Source organism: Chrysoperla carnea, chromosome 1 (assembly GCF_905475395.1).
Source record: "Chrysoperla carnea chromosome 1, inChrCarn1.1, whole genome shotgun sequence".
NCBI classification, from domain to species: domain Eukaryota; kingdom Metazoa; phylum Arthropoda; class Insecta; order Neuroptera; family Chrysopidae; genus Chrysoperla; species Chrysoperla carnea.
The window spans coordinates 37,082,808-37,104,981 of record NC_058337.1 but is presented as its reverse complement, the minus strand read 5'-3'; the positions used below and the strand labels follow the sequence as shown (position 1 = coordinate 37,104,981).

General features: G+C 29.8%; 1 protein-coding gene across 1 annotated transcript in view; it reads left to right on the top strand.

Annotated features, from left to right (window-relative positions):
* LOC123304024 (adenylate cyclase type 6) overlaps positions 1-22,174 on the top strand; it is a 229,251-nt gene that overhangs the window by 176,435 nt on the left and 30,642 nt on the right. The window contains 1 exon segment of the mRNA XM_044886331.1: positions 14,823-14,944. Within this exon segment, the coding sequence (XP_044742266.1) occupies positions 14,823-14,944 (122 nt within the window).

Genomic DNA, 22,174 nt, shown 5'->3' with positions numbered 1-22,174 from the left:
TTGCATAATATCCGTTGTACATTGCAAGTATGCTGCAATACGTCCTATACAAATGCAAATTATCTGATCTGTAGCGATGTGTATCACTGTAAACTGTATACCTTTCTATTTTTAGCTTCCCGTAGGGAAGTTCTTGTAATGAGCTCGAAAATTCAAATACAAATTTTCAACATATCTTTACGCTTCGTAATGAAACGATATATTAGCACCAGCCTCTCGGGAGCATTTTTTCGTTGATGGTTTCTCGTGAATGAAAGCTAATAAGGATCTCGTATTTGCTTCAACCGTTGCGTAATCAAATTAAAATGTGCTGAAATATTGACGAAACCGACGCATAAAAATTGGGACGTTGTCGAAGGAGGACAAAAAAAAAATTGTTTTTCTGTAAAGATTAGAAAACTGGAAAAGAATTAGAAAACTTTCATAATTAGTAATGTTTTAAAAATATTATTTATCCTCGCTATATTTTCTGTTTAACTTTATTAACAAAAATATTTACGATTATTGAATTTTATTAATTTGTATTATTTAAAAAAATTTTGCAAGTGCCAAGACAGATCGCTGAACCACTTGAATACAAAGCTAGTGTTAAGCTTCTAAGCTACACATCTTTGTTTTAAAAGAATAATTAATATTCATATTAATTATCTTGGAAGTTGATGATGTGAACCATAAGGGTCGCATTCACATGAACAGCTTGTGTTTAAGCTGTATCAATTTCATTACAGTTTCTTGATTATATCTTTATCGTCGACATTATGAATACTTTATTCAATCCGTTTTATCCGATAAATTTACTTTGATTAAATATGTTCTTTAATGAAATAAATGTAGTCGGTCAAGTATGAATCATGCTCCATATTTCATACTCATATATTTATTAATTTTAATCGTGTAGTTTAAATTGGATATTCGAATTTAAGTTCATTATGCATCATAAAAATCAGTCTTATTGTAAAACAGGGTGGATGAAATGCCTGTAAGATTTAACACAAGCTGTCTGCTCAAAGTGGAAAATAATACTAATGAACAAATCAGAAACAAATTAATATAAAGTGGGTACTTTGTTGGCAAAATATGTATACAAAAATAAAAATGGACATACGTGTTCTTATATATCACTTTTTACCAAAACTCAGGACAATTGGTTGTATGTGGATAGTTGTAGGGGTGTAAAAGATACGGGGGTTGAGAATGTATTTTTCGAATATATGTTACTGTTATTCGTCTACATTATTCCGTACTAATGTAGAAAGTTCTCGATAAGTCCAGACATTTCTAGAAAAATTTGAATTATTCCGATCGATCTATAAACTTCGAGAATAATCTGGAAAGCTCTAAAGTATATTGAACTGTTTTAAATGAATGGAAAATGGCTTGATTCAGTCAGAAATATTCTGGATAGATTTCGAAATTTAGATAATGATCTAGAAAGCTCTAAAATACATTGATGAAGTAACAAGTAAAATTTACAAATTTTAAAAAACTTCCGACAAATTTTTCTTCTACGGAACCCTCAACTTGCATTTGAAACATAGCTAAGAACACTGTCCATTAAATTACCTTTCAAACAAAACCAAAAAAATCAAAATCGGTTCATCCGTTTAGTCGCTACGATGCCACAGACAGGCAGACAGACACACGCACACACACATAGCGGTCAAACCTATAACACCTTTTTTTTAGTTCGGGGGTTAAAAATGATTTTCATAATTCAAAAATATTCTAGATTGCTTTAAAAATTTAAAAAAAACAATCTGGAAAGCTTTAAAATATATAATTGATAATATATTACTTGTGAAGCGGAAGTTTGCAGGTAAAGTAAAAGTAAAAATAAGAAATATAAAGAGGGAAAACATAATATTAGATTTTTTATTTCAAATTAAAACTATATAATCAAAATTTGATAACCATATTTAACGACGTAGTTTTTGTTATTGATGAATTTTTTTTTTAAGTAACGTCATATTGATTTAATTTTGTCTGTTGCTCAATTTAATGTTGTGTCTGTATACAGTGAACAAATAATTAAAGTAAAAAAAAATCAAAATAGAATTTGTTTCTGTCATTTATATATATTTTTCACTTAAATAAATTGAAAAAAAATGCTGAAAACTGAAAACGCACACACATTATTTATCCATTAATAAAATGTATCCGTAAATAAAAAGCTGTCCTGGAGTACAATTAAATGACACATCTTTTTAATCGATCCCTTTACACAAGTATTTAATAATATAATAAATCGAATTCACTATCTAAAATATTTTTAGTCGACATAAAAAAATATGTTAAGGATGAATGACCTTAATGTACAGGCTTCATTTTATAAACGCAGACTATGAGGCAAAATCACACCAGATTCATAACGCTTTATACATATTTCAATCAAAAATTTTTTTATCATCATCTGTCCACCATAATTGATATGAAGAACCAAAAAATAATAGGAAGAAAGTTTAAATTAAATATACCGTTATTTGCTGGTATCAACAAGATAAATTCAATTGTACTAGAGCTAATAAAACCTAGCAAATGGAGAGACCCTTCTAAGCAATATCTAATCAATATGGCGTAGAGGTACTGACATAATTTTTCTCAACAGTGGTTCAAAATATTCATCGAAGTGCCTGCGTGTATTTGGCATCCACATTCTTAATGGCAGCTTAACAATGGATTTAATTTTCTTTTTGGCATATCCAACGACATATCCAAATATGTCGCCCTAGTATCTCAGTTGATTAAGGCGTAACCAATTCCGTCCGCGGTATGCCTTGGGTGGCGGGTTCGATTTCCGCCGTTGCAACAAATATTCATTTAATTAATAGTTGTGATGGGCTAGTGTAGTGCATGGTATATGCATCAAGGAGGTGCATTCAGACTCTGAAATTGAGGAGTTGATAAATTAAATTATCAGCGGAAAAGGTGGTAATACACATATGGTATCACATAGGGTTCTATAGCCTAAGTGTGTCCTTCGTGGACAGCCAACATAACCTAACCTAACCTATATCCAAATAGGAGCCACATGAATCTTTTACTGATTCTGATCATATTACTGATTTACAAACCACTGAAAATCACGTATTTTGTTTTCAGCTTCTAAAGCTAAACTTAGAGCGTTTCGTTATAAGTTTAACTTTACGTGATAGTTCGTTGTCACTTGCGACTGCAAATAATAAAAATCCAATAGTATGATGATAAAAAAGAGATCACAGTATATAGAGGTAAAAAATTGTTAGTACAATAACCTAAAACAACTTAACTATACTTGATGTATTATTAAAATCTACAGGAGTCTCTTTTAGTAGTATCGTTCTTTGCTTGTTATTTTATCGTTAAAAACTGATATATGCAAATAATGACCTCGTTAAATAACCGTCCACAACTTTATATATAGGCTGTCATTTTTTATAAAGTTAGTTTTAAAATTTTTTAAATTTATTAATTAATAATATATCACAAATCACAAATCTAAAGAATACAATTGATACGAAAGCATTTTTAAAAGCACTTCTGACCTACAGCTTTGACATTTTTAGGTAAAATAATTGTGATACCCAAGGAATGCAGCTAACTGCCCAACGATTATCCTATGCAACATTTGAATATATTTAAGAGCGCCAAGAGCGTCTTAACACCAACATAATGATAACTGCTCATGGTAACTGCTGGATTGTGACCGGCATAGTACTAGTCACTGCCTCCTTTTCCTTTTGCCCAGGAAAGTTGTGATGCACTAGAAGGTTCAGTGAGACCATCAATGTTTTTGCCTAGCCAATACCAATAATAAATGGTGATATAATTTAGCGTCATAGAGATCTATTAGATTTTTAAGATTAGAATATAGAAAAAAAAAACTTACATGATGTATACCGTTTCACCGGTAGAGGGAGCGTCTACAGATTTTCAAAAATATAGAAAAAAGTACAGTTACATGGAAATATTTGATTGCGTCAGATATTGATAGTGTATATGCTCTCTGATAACGGAGATATATTAAACTGCGGGTTTGTATGGTGGGGGTAGTCACATGAGAGGATAGAAAATGTGAAAAAAATGTGTCGAGTGCGTCAGATATTTAGAGGGGATATTGAACCCGAAAAATGCACACATTCACAAGACTGACGATTCGGAGGATACGCAAGCTGTCAACGGCTTTTTGATAATGCATAATGTTTTCGTCATTTTTAAATATTCGAACGCGTTAAATTATCATATACACGTTTCGACCGGATGTTTTAGATGTGCTTACCTATTATCTGACTTACTTTCTTCTCTGAAGGTTTGAAAAAAAATTGTTATTCGTAATTTTTTTTAAACTTAATTTGGGAGAAGTTATTGATAGCTTTGATGCAAAACACTGGACAGTAATGCTAAAGGGTATGGCCTTGATTGCCAGATTTTTATTTTTTTATAGGAAAAGCCAAGAATTTTAATTTTCAGATTTTCAGATTCTTAGTTGACAATTGCTTGTTATTAAAGCTATCACTGCTAATACCACACTTGATTCGCTTGTAAAGATAAGTTTTCTTAAATTTGGAGAATTTATAAATCACCCTATTCTAAGACTAAACAACACATCTATTCTAAAGAAAACAAGATATGTATGATTGAACATGAGACAAGCGACTTTAATACATATAATATATACTACACTTAGTCACATTCAGAAAGCTGTTGTTGGTATTAGTAAATCCAATATGAAAAACTAGGATTTTATCTCTTTATATACAAGATAGACAGGAAAGTGTGCGATTTTGAAAACGCTGTAAAAAGAAATCATGTCCATGTCCCATCTTTTTATTATTTGAAACTATATAAAAAGCATTTAAGAAACTTAAGTACTGCAGAAAATTAATTGGATTGTTTAGAAAATTGTATTATGTTATTGTATTATTATCAATATTGTTAATTAAATAATTTGTATTAAGCGAGACATGTTTTCCTTCCGTCTGTCACGCTTTTCCTGTCTCTTATTCGTCTCTTATTCAGTCACAATGAACCAGTGAATTCAAAACAATATTGAAGCATTGAAAAGCTGCGGCATGTGGTTCAAGATTCTCCTCCTAAAATGTCTACGCCTCCTGCACGTTATCTTAATGGAGTTAAAACTTACAAGAAATTGAACTGTATTTACTATTTATTTAATTTATACCGAGTATCGACCATTCGACGACACAAACATAACAGCTAAATTTTTAGATAGTACTGCTATTCTATCATTGATGCAGATCCAAATTCAGTCAGTACTCGATAAAATTGGTTGAATAAGTGGCGTAGGTGGCGTATTTAACTTAACGAGATGAAATCCGTTCATTAACGTTCTTTTTGACAAAAGAAACGTGTCCAGCTATGTGGCTATGCTAAAACGGTGTTAGTTTTTTTACATTTAAATGAATTCAAATATCTAGGTATTTAATACACCTTGATGGAAGAATTACTTGGTGTAAACACATCTTATCGAAAAGAAAACAGTTAAACTAGAAGTTTTCTAATTTATACTGGCACTTGGGTGAAAATTCTAAATTATTAATAAACAATAAAGCGTTAGTGTATAAAACAATACTTAACTCTGTGAAGACCTATGGTATTCAACCATGGGGACTAACTAGCAATAATAATATTGAAATTCGAAAAATGTCATTCAAAAGTGCTAAGAAAAAATATTGAAGTGCCCACACTACATTTAAAATTTAAGATTTATTGAACAGGCATTGTGACCAGACAAAATGTCTTAGATTTAAAACTTAAAGATGATTTATTAAACATAATCATTAGATTAAGTGAACTTATATACTTAGTTAAATCTCATTTACGTGACTACCAGTGAGTAGATGACCGTTCAAGTCAAGCTATTAATCACTAGATCTAATTATATAGTTCTTTTAAGAGTTGATAATAGAAAATACACAGTAAGAAATGTATGGCGTTTACTTCAATGCTGGTATGGTATAGAGACAGATGCATACAGTATCTACGTTAGCGTAAGTAATATTTAATTATTGTATAGGACTATCCACCAGAAATATTGTGATATCGCCAAACAGTATGGGCCTCACGCCAATACTGCATTGACTCGTCCGCCAGAATTATTGCTGATGTCACTATTCCCTCAATGGACAAATCAGTATGGCGTTCACACGGATACTAATATAGTGATATCTATGAAAAATTTCTCACCGTGAAGGAACCAAAAAAAAACTAAATTAACTAAATTCACCTAAAAAATAATACAATTTGCTTAAAGACATAAGTAATTTTCTTCATTGCTGATGTGATGCAGATTTCTTTTTATATCGGTATCAAAATCACACGATTCTCTGCCCCACTCGGTACACACACAATATATTTGGTATATATAAAATAAATTGTGTAAAGGGAATTGTTTACTTATTTGTTCACAATACTTAGTAGGTACTCATATGTGCCAATGGGATAGGGTAAGATTCTTATTTACACAAATTTTATCTTTTTGTAAATTTTAAAGCAATTTTCTACAGACTGAAATATTGAATTTTAACCTATTTTTTCATTTTAAACTTATTTTATGTTCTATACTTATTGAATGTAATAAGTAGAACGTTTTCTTGAAACAACTATCAAAACTTGAACTAACAAGTTCATAATCCAAATCCTATAACAGCAGTCTTATTAAAAATCATTGTGTAAAGTTGGCGATAAAGTCGAGTCGAGATAAGAAATAGTCTGAACATTAAATGATTTCACCTCAGAGTTCTCGAGATTGGTTACGATTTTGATAAAGATTTTTCTAGTTAAATATTTGTTTTTGTATATAATTGAAAATCAAAAACATTCCAGTTAGGAATGCAAAGCTTTGGGCCTTTCCTGCTCAAAAAAAAATTTAATTGTATTATATTGCAATATACTTCAAACTGTTGGTAAATGCAAGCAGGTAAATATTGTATAAAAAGCAGCGGTTTTTTTAACCCCCGAATTGAAAAAAAGAGGTGTGATAAGTTTGACCGCTACATGTGTTTCTGTGTGTGTGTGCCTGTCTGTGGCATCGTAGCGCCTAAACAGATGAACCTATTTTGATTGTTTTGGTCTCTTTTGAAAGGTAATTTAATGGAGAGTGTTCGTAGCTAGGTAAGTACGTGTTTAAATGCGTGTTTAGTGTTCCGTACCCGAAAAAACTCAAAAATATGTGATGATGTTCAAAATCGGTTCAATTTGGAAAAGGCTTTAAGGAAAACGGTTATTTAATGGAAAGTCTTCATAGATATGTTTCAAGTACGAGTTTAGGGTTCCGTATCCGAAAAATTTGTCGGGGGTTTTTTGAATTTTGTAAATTTAACTTGTAATTGATGAATACATACTTGAAACTTCGTGAGTGGCTTTCTCTTGACGAGTCTATTTATTCGATAACGTCATATTTGAGTTATCGTTCTGAAAAAACGCAGCAGAGAATTTTTCTGACACTATGAACACTTAATAACCTTAATAATTATTACACAATTCAGCAAATGTAAACCATGTACATATTGAACCATGTATAAAAGCTCATCGATGCAGTATTTTTCAAAATATTTTATTATTTAATAATTATTAATGTTATCAAGAGGTCATTGTGTCCAAAAAATTCCTTTCTGCGTTTTTTCAAAACAATAACTCAAATAAGATTGCCATCATTCTCATTTGAATACGCAGCCTTTTCGAAAAAAATCGTAGAGGAAAGTTTGGTAGGCTCGTCAAAATGAAACCACCACTCACGAAGTTTCAAGTGTGTGTTTATTATTTAAAAAAAACCCATGGAGTTCCATGTCTATTACGTCATTTTTCAATAGATGAAATAACGTTTTAAAATTAGCAGTCCCACGAATTTTCTTGAAATTTTACCCTACAAAGCATAATATTTTACTATTACAATAAATATATCAATGAATAGTAATAAAAACATGAAATTCTAAACACGTTAAATCTTATTATATAGGTATACTTTAATGCATAGAAGGAGTCATGTACATGGTGGGGCAAAGTAATATGTGATTTTAAAAACACTATATAACAAAAATCCATCAATTTTTTCTTATCTATCTTGACATTATAGTATTTTAAACAACTTAAATTATTCAAATAAAAGTTTAAAGAGGAGTTTAAAAATAACTCTAGTAGGAAATGTTGATTCAGGAGTTCACATTCTTCCGGACGACCAAGTTCATCATAACATTCTAATGGATTAAAATCACTTATAAGTTTGTGGTCGGAGGTTAAGGTAAGTTTCCAATGTTGGCGGTATGTTATCCTGGTGCAGTTTCTATATCTCCTTACACCCTTCTTTTCAGATAAACTCACAAGAAAAAAGTTTCAAAATTCAGTTTGTATAATTTTCTTAAATATTTTTTTACGAACTTTATACTACAAAACACACATTTCTCGGCTCCACCCTGTACTACTTAGATAACACACATTTTTCAAAGTGGATTTACTTCAATATACATTTTAAATGCTCTTATTATTAAAAGAAATGTGTTTACAAAAACTTGAATAGTTTATCTAATCTAATACATTGTATGTAGGAAGCTTTTACTTATGAGTCGTCCATTTTAAATTGAACTAAATAATCAGCCTTAGGAAAATTACGTTTATCTGCAAAATGGCGATACGCATTTAAGGAAACTTGTTTATTAGGAATTATTCGATCTGGAAATCGTCGCTCATATTCCCGCCCTCCCTGAAAGTCTTGCATTTCGGTCACAGTATCCGTAAATAACAGGAATATCGGTATATTCTTGATTGGTAAACGTAGCTGTTAAGTTAATCTTAAAATTACAACTTATAAATAACAAATGAAATTTAAGCCTATAGCACTCCTTCCTTAATCAATATCAAAGTGATGGTCAAGGACATCAGATGAGATGAAAAGGATACTTATAGAGCTATCATTTTTTGGGACAAATTTTTGGAAATATTTTAAGTGAAATTGAAATATTTGAGTTGAGTTTGTTCTTTTGAATTATTGTTTTTAAATTACCTAATTATTCTACCATTTCACTTTTCAAAATGAATTGAGCCAGGTTTATTTGACCATTCATTTCCATAGTAATTATTTATATGTTAAAATTATACGTCATGCCTTTTTCAAAGTGAATCGATTTTGAAGATCATCGCCAATTTTTTAGTTTTTTCGAGTACGAAATTCTAAGCTTGCACTTGAGACATAGCTAAGAACACTCTCCATTAAATTGCCTTTCAAATGAAACCAAAAAATTAAAATCGTTTCATCCGTTTAGGCGCTACAATGCCACACACAGACACACACATATAGCGGTCAAACTTTTAACACCCCTTTTTTTAGTTCGGAGGTTAAAAATTACAAATAAAAATGCAAAAACACAACTATCAAATGTCACCATAACAACAAAATGGTAAAAAAATTACACGGCCTACCAAAATTAATTTACTATTACGCTTACTCCTCTTAACTCTTATATTTGGGGACATAATAGTGCACAAAACTCCATAACTATTGGGTTTTGGACAAAAGTATATGCCACTTTAGACTTAAAATTATCCAAAGAATACGCTCTATCTCCAACGAGTGATGGATAATCCCATTTATGAGATACAGGCGTCACAAATTCGAGGGTTAATTTAGGGATATTTTATTAGCTCTCAAATCCGCGGGAATCCGAAATTGTGCGCGAAATTTGTTGACGACTGTATTTCAACCATTATTTGAGCTAATACGAAGTATAAATGGAGTAAATGGGAAGAATATCGTCGTATTCAACTTTTGTTGGGACTTTTTTTAAATGTATAACTCATAAGGTTCAAGTTTAACTGATTTGGGCTAAAGTTACTCCATTTGGCACTCTAGAATGGAAGAGCAAACCTCCTTTATCGTCAGATAATTTTATAATTCCGAGAAACAACACATTAACTAGGTTTTATTAAAGCTCTGACAAGTAAAAACAATTCGTAAGTTTTGAACTTTTTCTATTTCAATAGCTATACTTATAATTTAAGTATTCATTATTGTTTTCTATATTTCTTTGTTATAAGTGCGAAATGATTAAAGATAACTCCACAAAGTAATAATATAACATAATTATGTGTGAACACAAAATATATAAGAAACAAGTGAAAACAAACAACTGACTGAGTTAATTGTTGAAATACCATATATAGACAGTGTTGATTACGCAATCGTTTGTTTTTTTACGTCATGTAAATAAAGAAAGGTAGCCACTCTTACATAGCCTTATACATAACTGATATTCTCATATAATACATACTATTGAGAGTGAAAACAGTGGTATTTACGAAAAAAATTTTCAAACAAAAGTTGTTTGTTTTTGTATTAGGCACATTTTTTTAATATAAATTTTTGTTCCATCTCTAACGGTTTACAAGATAGGTCATACGGATCCTATTGACACTTTTTACGTTCTGACACGCTATAAAAATTGCCTGAAGACTCTTTCCTTGTCTTACACATAAGAACGTCCATAACAACTCTTCTTACTTCATATATTTATAAAGGCTAACCAGATAGTTGCCAAACTGCATATATTTGTTGAATTTTTTTATATCTCTTTTTTTTTTAAATTCAACAAATAAAAATAATAACTTAACTGAAATCAAACAACATAACTGAGTGCAATAAACTACCTCTTCGCACTCAAAAAGACTTCTTTGCCGCACTCATTTTAAATCTTTTTTCGCGTCGGAGAGTAATTAATAACCGCTAAATTGGCGATTTACACGTATTTTTTATCATTATTTAATGAACATGCTATACAAATTTCAAAATTCCTAAAGCATATTTTTTAGGTATATAATTATTGCACATATTTTAAATATTAAACAAATTTTAAGTTGCCTTAAACATATTTTTTGGAACGTTTTTTTCACAAATGCCATAGGTTACACAGTAGCGAAATAACCGCAAACACCCTGCCCGAGTCAGAATTCTGGAATCACCAATTAATAAACTTTTATTTTTTTTGTTATTTTAACTTGCCTAAAACAGCTTTACAAATTTGTGTCACTAGCTCTTGAACTAATTGTAGTTTGGGTAAAGGAAGTTAATGCAATATTCTTACGAACTTCAACAATAGAATATTTTTGTCCCATGTATTCTAAATGCTACATTTGTATGGAAATAGATGAGCAGTAAAAAAAGTACTAGTTTATTATATTTTCTTCGTTCAAGAAAATATTTACTTACTATATTTTTAACCAGTAAATTACTTATTTTCTTAAATGACGAATTGAAATCGTTGACTCATTAAATATTTATTAACACCATTAACATTTGTTTTGAGAACATCAACTCCCAAGTAAACGCGTTTATTTCAGTTCTATTGAACTTTTTTTTACTGTATGTGTAAGACCATGTTGTTGAATCTAAAAACACGAGCATTTTTCATATTTATTTGTTTTCATGGGCAATAGAGGACATTTGACTGTGTTCATGCCTTTGATCTGCAATTATCGATAAACTTAAAACATATTTTCTTTCAATTAAATTCGTTTTAAAGAAAAACCGATTTTAACTCTAGTTAAAATTACAGATTCGGTAAGCTTCGATCCGTATGTTTCGAGATTTTTGTCAAACTCTGTATTTTTTAAAAGTATCGCTCAGTTCTAGAAAATTTATCCAATAAATAGTAACTGTTTTAAAGTAAAAAGTTTAGAAAATATATTAAAAACATTTTAACAATAAATATTGTCATCGAAAAATCATAAAAATAAATTACCGAAAAATAATATTTTTGATAAATACAGAGTACCCAATTCCTGTCTTTCATATAATTTGAAAGGAAGACATTCAAAACAGAGGATGTGAATAAACTCGTAAATTGTTAGTGATATTTTAATGAGGTCATATCTCTTTTCAATATATATTACGTATTCGTATGTTATAGGATAGAATAATAGAAAATAATCAATTTCCTCTTTTAGTATGTTATTGCAATTTTTTATCGTAATATGTTTAAATCACGGTAGATTTATTTATTTATCCATCTCACTCATTGTGATATAACTAATATAGGAAGGTTAGTGAACTTTATGAACTGCAAAGGAGGGTAATTGTTCCTATCATCAATAATTTTTTATTACCAATTCAAATCGATTTATTATGTAACATCTATATAAAAAAAATTGTATTAATTGTATTATAGTGAAAAAATAAATGTGAAAACGCACTTTATGACAATTTCCTAAAAACATTAAAAGCTGCCATTTCATTTCTCTTATTAATAATAAACTTTTATAGTCGTAAAGCTAGCAAATTCAACTCGAATTAGCTTTTATACGGAAGGAATAATTCGATTCGAAAGATCTCATATTTGCAACTAAATTTTTTAGAATAGCCAACTTATATTTTCATATCAGCAGGCCGAAGACCAAGCCAAAGGCCGAAGGTCAGGCTGTCCAAAAGATTGAAGTAAAATTTGTGTTTAGCAGAATGTGAATTGTATAGGTATTAATGAATTGAAGTTACGTTTCCACAGGACAACATCTGTTGGACCCGCTGGTCTTCTTTATCTCGATATCTCTATATTTCTATATATATTATAAATGCGAAAGTAAGCATGTTTGTTTGTTTTTTTGTTTGTTACGCTTTCATGCTAAAAGTAGCGAATGGTTTTTAATGAGACTGTACAGCCATATAGCTCATACTTCAGAATTACTCATGAGATATAAATTATAAAGACACATTATTTAAAAAAAAATTTTTTAATTAATTTAATTTGACATTGACCATAAATTACAGATTTCTGTAAAAATAGTCTATATATAATATTTCACGGGCATCTTCTATGATATACTCAATGAATAATTACGACTATTGTACATTTAAAAAATAGAAAATCATACATATATTTTACCTGTGTAAAACAGTCCTTACCATTATTTTGAGTGTTATAGAATGGGGATAAGTGAGAGCAATCTTTATCAATCTTTACTTTTACACCCAGCGAAGCGGGTAGGTATCACTCTAATAATAGTTTGCGTTCTATTTTACAATGCTTTTAATTTAAATATGGATTATGAAAAACAGTATGAAAAATGACTCATATGCATCATTCTGTGCCATTTTTATCATTTCAATTTTTTTTATCCTTCAAATCATATTGAACTGTAAAACTAGCGGTTATTGTTACTAGATTAACTGTCATACTTATTAAAATAGATGGCCAATTGTTTATGAAACATAGTTCGTTCGTTCGTGGCTCGTTTTTTATAATCTTCTATATACAGAGTGTTCCGTTATTGACTGCAGATCGTTGGTCTACAGAATAAGCTCATAAGGGCGAAGGCAAAAGTCATTTACCAATTTTCGATCTTAGGCCTACTTTGAGAGATAATTAACCAAATAAATTAATATAATATTAATACAAAGTAAATAGTTTTATCGAATTACAGTTCACTTAGATATTTAAGGCAATACCAGCCTATTACATAAACCAAGGGGGTTGTCTCTAGATACTAGCTCTTCATAAAACGAATTACGTAAATGCCGTACAGAAATAAACACGCACGGCTTCATATTTTTTTTAATTTCCAGACTTTTTTTTTTTAACTCCCGATACAGAAGTTATTAGATTTATTCTGTACGGTATTTATGTAATTGGCTTTGAATACCAATGCAAAGTTAGTATCCTGCAACGACGTACATATTTGGTGGTGCAGGTTGACACAGCAAGGGTTGTAATATTCATATTCTGTTACTTTTACACATAAGAGCATCTTTTTCAACATGATTCCTAGTGGGTCATTTCATTCGAAAATTTTCAGCATGGGCTTGTGGACTATCTTTTTTACCTTGATACATACAAAATTTTTTTAACAGTTACAATTTTATTTAGTTGAGCTTGTGAAGCCAATTTAATTGTTTAACACTTACATTTGTCCTATAAGTCTCGATCTAATCTTGTGCTGAAAGATGCTTTCAGAAATTGGAATGGAACAAACAAAAAAATTAAATGCGAGCTTGCCATAAAGCTCGCGCCAATCTGTTTACTTGCTTATGTTTTTATGTAATATTTTCGTTTTATGATACCAATATTAATGTGAGTGTCTGCATCGTGTGATTTATTATTTTTGAAAATATTTCTCAAAATTTCGATTTAAAATTAAACTAGAATTTTGTTTCTTCTTTAAAAACAGATAAAATAGAGCCTCGGAGGGGGTCTGTAAAGTACATCAATTTTGATTAGAATAGAAGTTTTTTTTTTCCAAACAGTTACAATTTTATCATGCCTGCCATGTTTACTAAATTATATGAACCCAGGGTTCGAAAACGATAAACATAAAAATGATAGACAATGGTAAAAGAGTTGATTTGCTTTTCATTCTGATGGACCTGATGAAAAGTTTCTGCGTTTTTGAAGTATTTCAGAAATATTCTGCGAAAATATGGGAATACACTCCCTTATGTTAAAAGAATCAGCCGAGTGCCTTCGTGACTGTATCTAGTTGAAAAGCAGTTTTTATAATTAATTTGTCAATTCAAATTAAATAAATGCAAATGACCAACGGTTTTAAACTTGTTTTTTAATTGTAATCGTGCAAAGCGTTTCTAAATAAAACATATCAATTTAGCAAATATGGTTGAAGCGCAAATAAATCTAAAAAAACCAAACTATTCCTAATATTATATTCAACCAATGCACGCATGTAAACAAAACTCATCTACCTAACCAAAGAATTTAAGTGTTATAAAAAAATTGTAAAATTCAATAATTTTATTGTTTTATTATAACTCTAGATAAAAGCCAATTTACATATTATTACATAACGCTTGTTATATAATAGCACATATTATTATCAACTTTTTATTACAGGAACGTCTGTTATTATCAGTATTACCACGTCATGTCGCTATGGAAATGAAAGCTGATATTGCTGGCCAACCAAAAGAAGCGCAATTCCATAAAATTTATATACAAAAACATGAAAATGTTAGGTAAATATAACATATTCCTTTCTTTTCTTTTTTGTTATTTGTGATATTTATATGAATACATATATTATTTGAAGGCACATACGTTTTTATAATATCGAATTACATAATTCTAGAGATACAAGAATTAAAATATAGAATTCTTGTAATTAATATAAACGAAAGTAGCCCGTTTCAATCAGAATTCATTAAACATTTGTTCTTCGGACTTTTTATCTTGTAAAGGATGTTCTTAGAGGTAGATCATTTCAAATTGAAATAAAGCACAGAAGAATGTTCGCTAAAAAAAATAAACACAGAAGAAACTTTTCGATTTTCTGCTCGACGTTGCTTTTTGCTTTAGTATTTCTTTCACGCAATCACTCGACGCAGTGGCGTTTCTTCTTCGTATATTCATGATCACATTCATACTACGAATTAGATTTTGGTTCGAAATAATTTTCAATGAGATAACTGTTCGAAAATTGTAAATATAATGTTTTTTATTATTATTATTATTATCTTGCAATTTTTGCCGAAAATATTGCTTACAAAGCTTAAAATACTATATTGAATTCTTAGCATACCTATAAGTGAACTTTATGCCTATGTTTTTAACATTAAAAGGAAAAGTATCAAGCGCAAAAAATTGGTATTTTAACGCATTTTGAGTGAAGAACTTTCAAATGTTTCACTTCAAAGAGCACAATTAATTCAAAATTCACACTCAAACTGATGAATGTTTTGAAAAAATGCTACCATTTCACTGCTTTTCTTCGTTAAATATCCGGTATTTTTCCATGTTATCACATTAATGTTCCCAAACCAAAAAGATCTGCTCAAGTCCTTGAAAAATTACCATATCTATACAAAGTAAAGGAAATTCATTATCAATTTGATCTTCCTGTAGCTTTTAAAGTCTTCTTGTCGTAATCGCTTCCAATCATTTTCATTTGCGATCTTTCCTTTCTAAGAAATCACACCTTTTGCTTATCAGATATGTCTCAGTTGCATGTTTAATAGTTGCATGTTTTTGTTTATATTTATATCCCGGTAGACCTGTCTAGGTCAACAGTGATTCCACAATTCATCAACGAATTCGATCTTGCAGTTTCTACCACAATGAAAGTATGATAAAAAAGGCAGATAAATATATAATTTTTAAAAACATTTTGCAAACTAAGAAATTGAAAACCCAAAGGCTTTAATAATAAAATAATAAAACTATATGCGTAAAAATGATATCCTCTGGTTTTTTATGCGGTATAATCTGAGCATTTTATTTACAAATTCAATAATCCCGGGTTAATAAAATAACTTTTTTTTCAATATTTGTTCCCAAAAATAGTTCCAGAATCATATTTTATCTTTATATACAAAATCTATACACACATTTGTATATCTCTTGTCGTGATGCTTATTAAATTCTTCTAACAAAAACGAAAATATTCTAATACCTTCCCTGCCAACAACCTATTCCCTGTTATTTCTTCTCAAAAACAGAATATATTTACATGTTTTGTTACACATACACACATGTATATTTATATTATAAAAGAAAATGTTTACAAAATTTTTATATTCATATGTAAAAAATAATAACTGGGGAGAAAGTAGTACCGGGGATTAAAATTTATATTTATGTGCTTTTTATCGTTATGTTTTAAATATAACTACAGACCTTGCATTTTTTCAAGACTTAAATATTAAATAGATATTGATAAAAACTAGTGATTCGTTTTAAAAGGTGGTTGAACCATGATAAAATATCATTATTTAATTTTTATTTACCATGGATGACACGCTTATGTGCATAGAGTCTTCAACGTAATCTGTAACACTTCACTCTAGGCAATAGAATTATTTTGATACAATCAAACAAACAAAAATTAAACAAAAGTAGCATATTTTGATATGAGGCATCAGATTGAACCTAAGTATCTAGATTATTTTGATATTCAATAAAGATCCTAAAAGATAGAACAACACTTTAAATTACAAAGTTGATTCTGATTAAAAACTAAAATTTTTTATTTAAAACATTCTTTCGAAAATCGTTAGTTTTCAGAGGAAATGCGACTTAAATATATGTCATTATTGCATTTATTCGATAAAAAAATACCCTAACTTTAGACAAATTTTTTAGAAAAGCTATCAAGGACAATAACGATTATTCGTCTCTGTAATAATTTTTAAGCACAGGTACCTAAATATTCAAAATCATTTGAAGACCAAAATGACCTTGAAACTAGAATTTTAGACCATAGTCTTGGCCACAGGTGAATGTCCTTTATTGTCCTTGAAACCTTTTGGCGAAAGCATTTTTCTGTTACTAATGGCATATTTTTGAGTCGCATTTCTTCTGAAAGCTAACGATGTGATTGTCAGCTTTTGATGTGATTGTTTAACAAAATGTCATTAAATGAAAAATGTTAGTTTTCTAATAAGGATCAACTTTCTAATTTAAAGTGTTATTCTGCCTCTTATCTTTAGAATCTTTTTTGTCTAATAAAGTCAGAACATAATGTCCCCCACCAATCTCTGAAACTTTTATTTTTTGTTATTTTTTTCTTAGCTACAAAACGAGCTATTAACCATAATAGATTAAAATGGTTCATAATGAATGTATGTGATTGAGCACTAAAATGCTCCAAGTTTCTTTTACAAACATTCGCCTAAGCATCTAATAAAAACTTTGTACTTCACTTGCATTTCGCTAATCTACACTTGATAATCCATAACAAAGAAGAAGATAATTGTAAAATTTACTGCGTACTATCATGTGTCAATGGTGTACTTTTTCAAACTTTATCTCCAAGAAACATATATGAAAAGAAATTCGTATAAAATATAGGCAAAGATATTCCATTTTTAACCGACTTCAAACAAAAACGGAGGAGGTTATCAATTCGACTGTATTTTTTTTATGTTTGTTACCTCAGAACTTTCGACTGGGTGAACCAATTTGGATGATTCTCTATTTGAAAGCTGGTGCGTCCCGTGTGGTTCCATTCTGACAACGGCATCCATGAGAAAACGACAAAAGTCTTAAATTTGCATTAAGTATACACGACAAGAGGAAGAAAAACTCAATGTCACGCCAACCGATTGATCCTTTTTTTTAGTGACAAATTAGTTGTGTACTAAATTCACTAAAAATTAAAAAATTAAAAAAAGCTTTTAACAAAAAGAAAACCGACTTCAGAAGAAAAACTTTTCCAAAACAAATTAATATGTCAGTCCAGCTAATGTAGCAATTTGTTCCGTTAGAGTTGATTTCTTGGCTGACACCGACTCCAAAAATAACAATAATTTTAACTACATTATGTTATCGTTATTTTTTTACTTTTTAGTGCATATTAATTTGTTTTGGAAAAGTTTTTCTTTTGAAGTCGGTTTTCTTTTTGTTAAAAGCTTTCTTTTATTGACATAAAGTTTCGAAATAATTTTTGTCACTCAATATTGAGAAAATGAAAAATTTTCACCTAATGTTTGTACTATTAACAACCTTATGTTTGGTCTTTGCCCGTAGGTTTGTTTGAACTTTTAAATCGTTGGTTATATGAACTTTTTTTTCTTATTTTGTGATAACAATAATAATAAGCCTTGATCCCAGTAAAACGGCAACGGCCTCCCCTTTCACAAATGTGAATGTAATCACAATGAGAGCAAAATGTCTAATGCGTTTCTCCACGCTTGTCTGTCAGTAGCAATTCTCGGCCATGTATTTCCACCATAGTTTCTAAACTTATCCGAGCATCTCTTACGTTGTCTACCACAATTTCTACTATTCATTCTTGGTGTCCAGAATATAATTTGGTTTGCCTATCAATCGGTTTTTGATCGTTAAATGTGCCCTGCCCAGGTCCACTTTAGCTTTTTAGCAATAAACTTTGCTGAGCGAATTTGTGTTTTTGAACTATCACCTAATTCTAATTTTATCTCTTTGAGTAATAATGAGAATACAGCGTTCCATTCCTCTCTGGCAGATATCCAGTTTATTGATCTACCTTTATCAGGAAATACCTCCGAATTTGATTGATGAAATTACGTCAATAGTCAGTACATTACAAACAGATTAGGCAGGTGGGAGAGATAAAATTACCAATAAGCACATCAAACTTGCATGCGATATTCTAGTACAATATCTTGAGAAACTTTTCAATTTAGTCATTGAATCCGAGAATATCCCAGAACAACTAATGCGAAAATAAAACTAATCCATAAAAAGGGTGATAAAAGAAATGTAAATAATTATCGCCCAATATTGTGATAACAAATCACGCCCTAAATTTATTTTATATTAATAGGATACCCTGTATAGTTGTTATCTCATAGATATCAACATATGTCAAGAAATTAGAGACTGATGATGAAAATAAATTGTATCTAGGGTACTACATATAACCCTAATAATAATAATAATAAAAGATGAAAACTGTACGAATATATTTTGTTGTTTTTTTTCTCTTTTATTTTGTTTTAAAAAAAAAAAGAAAAGTAAAATAAAAAATATATATGTACGTAATAAGCTTTCTAATAAAAACACATAAAGACAATTTTGATGTTACATAATATTAATAAATGGAATTGGCTTTATTATCATTACTGTTTTATTTATTATTACTATTATTATTTACATTTTCACTGCGTAAAAGGTAATATATTTATGTGTAAGGATACATAAATATATGAATATATTTATGTAAAGTCTATTGAAGTTGAAGTTTACTTAAAGTCTGGAAAAGGTTGATTGATTATCTCGAGAAGTTAAATTTTCGAGAATTAGATGTATTAGAAAACATATATTTCATTTGTTTAATTATCCAGTCAAATTGGTCCATAAAATATAAGTAAGGTTACAAAAATTTCCATAGAGCTAAAAATTGGTATGAATGTTCAGAATACTATTATAAATGAATTGTGAAAAGTCCCCATCAATCCCCCTTGTGCAAAAAATTTTATTGAGGGGGGAAGTTTGCAAGAATAGGCTTTTCGCGTTTTTCAGCAAAACGATGAGTTTCACAGCAAAAATAGTTCAGCCATTTTCGTGATATAGCGGTTCAAAGAATTGAATAAATTATTTTTTTCGTAATACATTTTTGAACCGTTATACGAGTAAAAATATGAGGACTTATTTTTTATGAACAAGCTTCTTTTTCTTGGCGCTGTCTTTTCACAGCATCAATGCTACTCTTTCGAGTATAATTTTTTCGACACTGCACATGAATTTTTACAGATGTCTGATCTTTCAAGTACTCCGAAAATTCACCATCTCTTTCAATACTTACGACTAACAGAATTTTGTGGAGTATGAGACCTTTGAAACGAGGCAGGTATCCGAGCATCACCACGCTGACAATTGAATGGAAGACAGATGTTACTCAGGCCATGCTACTAAATAAAAATAGGAACGGAGCTCTTGACGTTGATTTATATCCTGAAAATTTTAAAATTTGTATGTATAAGATATAGGGACTCATATTTTTACTCGTATAACGGTTCAACGAATAAAATAATTTTTTCAATTCTTTGAACCGCTATATCACGAAAATGGCAGCACTTATGAAAAAAGGTGTAGAGACACATTTTGTAGAAAATTGAATGATCTACAATTTTTTTTTGCTGTTAAACTCACCGTTTTGATGAAAAATGCGAAAAACCTATTTTTGCAAACTTCCCCCCTCGATAAAATTTTTTGCACAAGGGGGATTGATGGGAACTTTTCACAATTCATTTATAATAGTATTTTGAACATTCATACCAATTTTTAGCTCTAGGGGAATTTTTTTAACCTTCAAAGTGTAATTTGACTGGATAATAAATTGTATGTCCCATTTTAAACAGTCCAGCTAAAAAATTTTCCATCCAAACTTTCACGATTATAATATGTATCACACATACATTCGTTATGCCTATTGTTTTCCGATAGTAGATGCTTCCAAAGAATTTATTCAGTAAATATTCTAGTCAAAAATCTCATCATTTTGATGCTTTTATTGTCCAACTTTGTAAACCCCACCCTCTTCCAAAACTATAATAATGAAAAACATTCTAATTTTATTTTTGGGCCTGTGTACTAGTGCCTCTTGTGATCAATTTTTGAATTTTCGAGGAAAGTGATTAAAACTACTTATTTAACCATTCTAATACCTATGTATATCTATTATTAATTTCTAAGCAGATTATTTATCTATTACCTACTTTCTTTTACTTACTTAATATATTGAATAAATGATATTAATCCTATTCTTTCTTGGTTTCCTATACAATTTCTCCACTATAAACAAATAAAACTAAACTAACTAACTGAGCTAACTGTTCAAGTACCCTGTAGAGATAGTGTTGAATACTATCACTATTTTTTTCAATTCATAAGAAAAGTTTAAAAACAAACACAATTTATTTGTTTTGCTTTCCGAAAATTTCAAAAATTTGTATTTGTTTACAATTTGTGTTTGATCCCCTTAATATTATCAAATGAGTTTCATATGAATATTATCAGATGACTTTGATATTGGAATCACAATTTTCACTAATTTAAGTTACTTACAAATTTTCAACTATCTCTCTTTTTTAGTTTTGTGTAAAATGCGTAACAAAATTTTGTCCCAAATTATTTATTTTTATAAGGAACAGGTTTTACATTTAAGCTTTTGTTGTGTCTCTATGATTTGCAAGATCTCCTACAGACCCATAGCTCAATTGGCATTTCAAATGAAAGTTCTTTATTTTTTATAAGGCACAGGTTTTACATTTAAACTTTTGTTCTGTCTCTTTGATTTGCAAGATCTCCTACATACCCATGACTCAATTGACCTCAATTGACCTATGATGCAAATTTACAAACAAAACTACTTTTCTCGCCCAGATTAGCTTATAAAAATTTAAACTCCAAAGGGCAGACGGACGTTAAAACGGAAATGAACTAACTGTATGTTTTTATGAACACTTTAAGGCAGAGGTAGCGAACCAATGGCAACAAAATATTTTATTACGACCGAATTCGAGTGAATGGTTTCATAAGCCTATCTTAAATATTTCAACTGCATTATTCACAAGCCTTGTGTGCTTAGAGTGATTTAAAATATCTTGATAATATAATGGCGGTAGGCACAATAATATTCAACCACATTTCGTCGCAGGCTTTAAATAAGCGAAAGTTTGATGCTTTGTTAGATGAAGTCAACTTAGTGTATAATGGTAATGCATAATAATGTTCGCTGGTTAAGTCGCGGGAACGTACTTCATAAA